This window comes from Scophthalmus maximus, chromosome 8 (assembly GCF_022379125.1).
Source record: "Scophthalmus maximus strain ysfricsl-2021 chromosome 8, ASM2237912v1, whole genome shotgun sequence".
Lineage (NCBI taxonomy): Eukaryota > Metazoa > Chordata > Actinopteri > Pleuronectiformes > Scophthalmidae > Scophthalmus > Scophthalmus maximus.
In genome coordinates this window covers 20,182,143-20,189,821 of record NC_061522.1, presented here as the reverse complement: position 1 = coordinate 20,189,821, position 7,679 = coordinate 20,182,143, and the positions used below count along the sequence as shown (strand labels likewise).

The window sequence follows — 7,679 nt, the reverse complement described above, 5'->3', positions numbered from 1 at the left end:
TGAGGTTCTTTCTCTTCGTGGTGCTCCTCGCTCTTCGACAGTCGGCGCGGTCCCGTCCCCTCGGTCTCCTGCTGCCCTCGTCTGCTCGGGAGACAGAACGCAGCCGGGGCCGGGGTGTCCGCTGTGTGCCGCCCGTTCGGCGCGGTGGTGTTATTACGACCGCCGGCCAGCGTCGCCTCAACGAACACAAACCGTCTGGTTTTTTCTTTGTGTCCCCGAAAACTACGTTTCCCATGAGCCATTGCGAAACGCGAACGCGCAGCAGGGCGAGCGAGAGAGCGAAATGCTTTTTGGTTGTTGTGGGAAAGATTTTTCATATTTCCACGCTCCTCTACAACTTCACCGTTTCGTACACGCTCACTCGAATAACGTCGATGACTGCTGGGACTTGAAACGTGTCACGAGAGACAAGAGTCTTCCCTTCTACTGAAGACGCTCCTCCGCAGCTAGCTTAACTTTCTTGCTAGCATTTGGGGGGGGGGGGCACACAAACACGCCATAGACCGGGGGAACCATGGAGACGGGGTAAATAATAATTTGCCCTGGGTCCAGCGATAACATGCAGGCGGCTCCGGCGGACCCGGCGGGAGAGCCCCCCTCCGTGACGTGGGGCCTGGACCCGATGTTCTCTGCCTTCGCCAGGCTGTTCGTCGGAGACATCCTGCGGATGACGGAGTCCACGCAGGTGCCAGGTAGTGACACCTGCGTTATGCGAGCCCCGCTCGTCGCATCCTCTCGCAGTTCTGCTCTTTCTCTTCACGACGCAGTATCATTGCAGGTCTGAATATGATTTCTGTCCAACAGCCAACTAACGTCAGTAGTTATCAGCACAAAATGCGCTCACCAACTCGGCAGCAATAACTGCGAATTCTGTGCGTTTGGCTGTTCGCAGGTGGCTGGTTTCTCCTCGTCCGGTTCGTCTATAACTCGTCGTCTTATCGTCAATGTACGCAGGGACTGTGAAGTTTGACCTTTGCAGATCTGAGTCGGCTGTTTGACTTTTGAATCGATGCCTTTGAGAGGATTTGTTTTTGACTGAGTGACTCTCCCGTGTCTGTCTCACAGGTATTTACTTCTACAACTCGCGGCCAGTCTACAAAGTCGATGTACTTGGGACAGTGGTTTATAAGAGAGAAAGAGAAGACTTCTTCTGTTACGGAGGTATTATTCTCACAGTGTTCCAAGTTGTGGATCCTGTCTTTTGAAGTGTGTTTGTGACAGTGATGTGATATGGATAAAGCACCAGGTCACCATATGTGACACACACTCACTCACTCACTCACTCACTCACACACACACTGTCTCTCTCTCTCTCTCTCTCTCTCTCTCCCCTCTCTCTCCTGTTGTATCGAGGCCTAAAATAAAAAAATCGGATTTGATTTCCAGATCTCACAATGTCTGATTTTGAGTCTCTCTCTCCGTCTGTTCACAGTGGACGATGGCACTGGTGTTATAAACTGCCTGTGCTGGAAAAACGAGCTGTTTAAGGAGGAGGAGGAGGATCCTGGTAAATGTGAGTTCATTTGAGTGTTAACGTGGTTGCATGTTCAGTATTCTGTGTTGCACACCAGAAGAAGCAGAACAACAAATCACTACAAGCGGACTTCTAAAGGAAAGTCCTGATAATTGGCTAATAATGAGTTTTGTCTCAATGCTGGTTGCTGCTGTGTAGCAGATGATCTTGGACCATATAATTAAATGTGAATATAAAACACCCATCATGTTAATATCACCAAATGTAGTTTCACAACTGACAAGTTGTTGCTTTAATACTTCAGTGTGATTGATTCAGTGACATCTAGTGGCAAAGTTGCACAAAGACAGCCTACTATGAACATCAGGTAATGTAAAACATATAGACTAATGAGAACATTGTGAATAATACATTCAATTTCTATTCTTAGATCCCCTCAAATCCCAAAGGTACACTATATATTTTCTTGTAAACAACTTCACTTTTGTTTCATTCAGTATTCCTCTCTAAAAAAACACTGTGTCTACAATGTTGATATTGATCTGCCGGATATCAGTCTTATTTTTTTCCGGCCTTTTGCTGATACATTGCTACGTTTCTTGGCACGGTAAACTCTTCAACTGATGCTTCAAACTTGTATTCCATTTAGCTTTTATGTCAATGGTTTGAATTTATTTAAACATATTTTGTGGTGCTAGTGGGCATATTTTCATGTATGTCTACTGGAGCAATAAAGTGTAATCAGAGTAATTGTTGTTGGTACTGAATGTCGACTTAGTCTGTCACACAATCTCTCTTGTGTTGTTGATGATTTAACTATAAATGAAAGATCAGTCTTTCTGTATTTTCTGTTTTCTTAACACCATTGGGTTGACTTCAAACTTGGCAGGTACATTGCTGAGGACCAACGGATAGTTTCTGATAAACGGTCCTTGGGAAAAAAATCAACAGAGAAGAGATTCCTCCAATTAATTTAAACTTGTCCACTGCACACGCTGTTGCCATGGTAGCCGTGTTTTGAAAGCATCTAAACTTCCAGCCTGGCTGCCACTGCACTAGTATATTCAATTCCTCTCTAAGTCATTACTATACAGTATACTGATTAACTACAAGATAACGTTGTATATTATTCTCTTGTCTCCAGCCGGGGGAAAGCGCAGCGATAAAGGTCACGGAGGCTTCAACCCAGTCGGCGAGCTGAAGAAGCTGAGACAGGCCCAACAGAAACGCTGCCGCCTGGAGATTGGAGAACTGCTCCGGGTCAGGGGACCGGTCAAGACATCAAGGCAACAGAGAGAAATCATGGCCTCCACCTTCTGTGAGTGGAGAGAGCTGCCCTCAGACTCCTGCTTTTATCTGCAGGCCACAGTAGCAGTTTGATATGGAAAATTCAACAACAACGTTTTCTGAATTACTAAACACCTACATTTAAAAAAAATGTTTTAGAAAATGTCCAAAAGTACCAATATCTGGTTGTTAACCAGAGAATGTATAAATGCTCAGAACTGGAAGTACCCAGCAATGACATTGTTGTTTCGTTGCACTGCAGGCTCCTTTTTATGACGACGCCCTACGTGTCATAAACATGTACACGACCACACACACACACACACTATCGCCGTCCTCTGCCCATTCATCACGAGTGCATCTGTTTCCGTGTGCTCCCAGATAAGGTGAACGACCCAATGATGGCATCCCAGATAGCGTGGATGATGGAGGCCCCTCAGCTGTACAGACAGTTTTATGACAAACCACTCCAGTTGCAACATAATGCAAAGAGGTACAAACATTCATCCCTTTAACGTAAATGACAACACTGTGAGAGCCATAATCGAGGCAGCCCATGATAGATCCCAGTGTTTAGCCCGAAATGTTTTCTTACCCCCCCGAAACAACATCTAGTCATGTTAGTCATGTACTACTCAGTTTTGGAGGACACACAGATCTGTCCCATCTGAGAATGTTCACGACTAGTCACAGTGACCTCATAGACTATGTACAGCAACAGGTCTAATTTTGTGAATTTTTGCAAATTTATTACTGGAAAATGTATTATTTGAATCGTCAAGTGCAGTAAGCAACAAATTCTCAGCACACTAGCAGATAACAGCAAAATTCATATCCTACAATTTATATTATATATATGGTTTTTTTAACCACTTTTGGGCAGAACTTCACAACAAGCTGAACGTCGCACACATATTTGACATACAGTATCGTGGCCTTATAATGTCAATATATCTAATGTTTTAGCCAACTTTACCATAAATGTAACCCAATGAATGTTGGGTCAAATATTCACTTTCCTTTTAGCACTGTTTTGGTCTCTACCAACTCCTGTAGCAAAATCCTCGCCTCATTCAACTAAATGCTCCACAATATTCATCAGCAGCTAGTCTCTGACTTCAGTCTGTCAGCTGTTTGCTGTTGAGCAGGTCGTGTACAGCGAGTTCAAAACTTTTGTGTGTGTTGCGTGTTTATCTTTCAGTGACTCGGCCATCAGTCCCCTCAGCAAGGCAAAACACATCATCCAGGATTTCTTTAAGCAGAATTCAGTGAGCAGGTTCAGGCCCTATGATGTCCAGGACCTCCTGCAGCCTCTCATCTCCTGCCAGCCCCAAACAACATCTGTTGACCAGGTAATGCCATAATAATAATAATGTGATAACCATTTTTCTTTTGAAGATGTGTGGTAGACGGATGAAACTAAACCCAAAACGTCAGGCTGTATTCAGTGTCCTTTTTAGGTGATAGTGGAGAGAGGGAGTAGGGAAACAAAAATCAAGATATTGCCAGTTATTGGCCATTCTGAAACAAAACTGTTGTCCTTTTAAAGCTGTTGGCAAGATAACTTGCATTTTATAGTATGGAATCTGATAACAGAAATGTTTTATGTATCTAAAAACTACAGCAGTAAGCCTAGGTTTTATTATTAAATGTGGATTTCTCTCTAGAGCTGCACTTTGGTACTTTGTGTTTTGCTCCCCTGTCGCTGCCTAGGAGCCGGTGGCAGGTCCGTCGGGCTCCCGGCAGCTGCGCCAGCTTCTGAAGGAAACCCTGGACATGTTACAGAATGAGGGTATCGTGTACCGCAAGGTCAAGTCTCAGGATGAAGTCTATCTTGTGAGAAACAGAGAAATCTTGACTCTCAAGTGAATTTGTTATCATTGTGAGGATTTATTACAGACACGTGTCTGACCGATGCTGTTGCTCCTCACTAGGTGACTGCACAGGATAAAGATCTACTCATAGCTGTAAAAGATATCGTCAGGGAAGACTCAAAGAGAGAGAAGTGTAAGTACACGTCCCTTTCGCTATACATTTGAATACGGAACCTCTGATTTATGTTGACTTACTGTAGTTTTTAGGTTTGGTTGAGTGATAGTCTTCTCTGTGGCGGTGTTTTGAGTGTAGCAGTAGTTACTCTTTAGTTGAACCAATCAAAAATGAAAGTTGTAGCTGCTTTTCAAAGATCAAATTAGCACAATCACACCCACTGTAATAAAAAAAGAGTATTTGTTGCACTGTAATAATCCTAAATAACATAAGGAAGCACTGAAAAACAAAACACTGTACATTAGTCTCCACATAACATTTAGTTTGCATTACCACATACTGTACCCGTGTGTTGACAGTTGTCTCCTCCCGTGCCTATAGATGCAGAGAAGGGTTGCCACATCCTGCACATCCTGTCTGCAGTAAGGCAGCGGTACAGCCTGAACGTGAACAAAGCGGCACTCGAGCTGGTCCTCAAATCTCTGGAGTGCAACAGTGACATCGTCAGCTCCAGTGACAACCACTACACTGTGTTTTAACAGGGACTGTAACCAACGTACTGTCCGTAACCTGGCTCATTGTACCACAGTGTGAGCGACCAATACGATTGAGTAAATCATGCGATTTGTACTTTTGTGTTAATAATGAGCCTCATCTTGGCTCCACATTTGGTGTGTTTTATATTACTCCTATCATATCAAGTAAGTGTGCTAAGTTTAAATACTAAGTTAAGTATAGATCATTTGATAGACATGTCTAAGACAGGGTTAGCTTTCAGTACCGCTGTTGAAAAATATTTAGCTTTTTATAAACGCATATTAAATTGGAAAAAAATTCTATTTTGTCAGGCTTCAGCCAATGCTGTTCCAGACCACAGTGTGTAATTATATTTGTAAATAAATAACCATACCAAGACAAGATGCAGCTCATATGTGGCTGTTTTAACCATATGTGGCCATTTTTGGGTTTGGCTTTTAAAACACACCAAACCCAAAAATGGTCTGCTGCTCCTCCATTGGCCACCATGAGCAAGATACATGACCCATCTGCCCCTAACCATTATCTGTTTCCTCCTTACTATATACCCCACATGAGTTTAATTTTTATTTTTTTAGCATCACTATCATTTAAAAAGGCAGTTATGAGCACACTGAATGCCAATACACCATAATAACCAACATGCACGTGGTTATATTTTAATAAGTACATCATAGCCAGTGTGCATCGTGTCTAATACAAGTACAAGTCCTACATTATGCCATATTTAACACATTATAATACTGGAGAGATACAGTTTTATAGCAAATGTGTCTATACTATGTGTATATGCCAGTACAGTACAGTGGAACACACTACAGCGCACACACATACAGTTTTCACCCTGACAAACAGCATGGTATTTGAATTTTTTTTTTTTTTTTACAGATTTTCAATTCTAGGAAGTCCCAGATTTGCTGTGTGGTACTTTGATTTGGTAACATGCAAGACAAAGTATTCACAGCCAGGGCTTGATAAAGGAACTTTTTTTTTTAAATACAGAGCCTCAATATTAGGTAATAAGAGACAAACCAGTTTAAACTCATTATATCAGTTTAATATTGTCAGGGCTGGATTAACCTGCTCGTGGCAAAAAGTGAGTCAAAGACCTGTGTAAGATGATTAAATGCAAACTTGTTAAAAAAAAAGGACTATGCACCATGTAAACATAATATCTCTTGATTTATTTTATACGGGGTTCCTCTTCAAGACAGGACCCCTAGGGCTAGCGATTTCCCGTGTCTACCACCAAAGACGTATTATATATTGTATACTGTATTATATATTCAACATAATGGATATGTTCTCCCAGATCTGGTAAATACTTGAAGGCTTTCAATTTCCCATGCCTTGGTTTGATCCCAGACCTCGAGTTGAGATCATCAGGGAGTAAACTAAACTTCACGTGTAAAGTCTGTGGAGATCTCTCGATTTACAATGCAGGGTTTTTACCTGAAATACCCTCTCCCTTACATTTCATCATAGTCAATTGATAAAATTACCTTTACAGTCGACCTGGGGCTCCTGGGACAGTTGCCCTCTTTTGCACCAGCAGGTAATATGAGCCTCGCATATTAACATACTCTTATTAAAGGACATTACCACAAAGCAGCACCCCAGGAGCACTGAGGAGCCCCGGAGTCTTGTGGCCCCCGAGGCAACTCTGGGTTAATTGTTGTAGTGGGTAAAATAAAGGGGGCCTATTCATTGATGAATTCGAAAAGATGCTGCTGAGCTGTGCTTTTAGGTTTGACTTGAACTGTGATGCTCTGTGAACATCTTCAACGAATCAACTTCGTGCCTTTGCTTTGTCGTTTACCAAACTGAATCTTTTTAAATTATTAAAAAAAAAAATTTTAATAAAAAACGGACAGAAGGACATACTATTGCAGCCTCTTTACTCTGCTTGTGTTGCGGCGTGTGCGCAGGGGGGCAGTGTTCGGTCGCTAATTGGCTCCGTCGTGCAGAGCAGGCGGCCGCTGATTGGTCGCCCTGCGAAACATCTGTATCCATAGTTCCAGTCGCTCGTGTCTCCGGCCAGAATGCTGCCGCTCGTCGTGACTCAGAGCCCGGCGAGTGTGAGTGTGTGTGTGTGTGTGTGTGTGTGTGTGTGTGTGTGTGTGTGTGTGTGTGTGTGTCCGTCCGTGTGTGTCCAGATCCAGATCCAGCTCCGGCACCACGCTGCCCGTGTCCGCACAGGACGTGTGTCTGATAGCGTTTGCAATTCACAGCACATTGTCTTCATCTTTTGGGTCGAAACACACCACTGTCATATACAGCAGTGCCAGATATTGCTGACACATTGTTTCTTATTCATTCCTGGAAAAAAAAAACCCCAAAAACAAAAACGGGAGTAAAAGTTACGGTGGGAGGAAGAAGACGAGCGGATGAT

The 7,679-nt window shown here is 43.1% G+C and overlaps 1 protein-coding gene across 1 annotated transcript; it reads left to right on the top strand.

Annotated features, from left to right (window-relative positions):
• Positions 1-22: 22 nt before the first annotated feature.
• Positions 23-7,166, top strand: stn1 (STN1 subunit of CST complex). The gene is made up of 9 exons (XM_035636056.2): positions 23-692; positions 1,066-1,161; positions 1,433-1,513; positions 2,619-2,792; positions 3,143-3,254; positions 3,963-4,113; positions 4,475-4,597; positions 4,696-4,768; positions 5,132-7,166. The coding sequence occupies exons 1-9, from the start codon at positions 560-562 to the stop codon at positions 5,287-5,289; spliced, it is 1,101 nt and encodes a 366-aa protein (XP_035491949.1). The 5' UTR covers positions 23-559; the 3' UTR covers positions 5,290-7,166.
• The last annotated feature ends 513 nt before the right edge of the window (positions 7,167-7,679 follow it).

What these genes read in the sequence shown, in the direction of transcription:
- stn1 (XM_035636056.2), top strand. Translation starts at nt 560, where the DNA reads ATGCAGGCGGCTCCGGCGGACCCGGCGGGAGAGCCCCCCTCCGTGACG. An exon ending in AATCATGGCCTCCACCTTCT is followed by an intron (nt 2,793 to 3,142) that starts GTGAGTGGAGAG and finishes GTGTGCTCCCAG; the next exon opens with ATAAGGTGAACGACCCAATG. An exon ending in AGACTCAAAGAGAGAGAAGT is followed by an intron (nt 4,769 to 5,131) that starts GTAAGTACACGT and finishes CCGTGCCTATAG; the next exon opens with ATGCAGAGAAGGGTTGCCAC.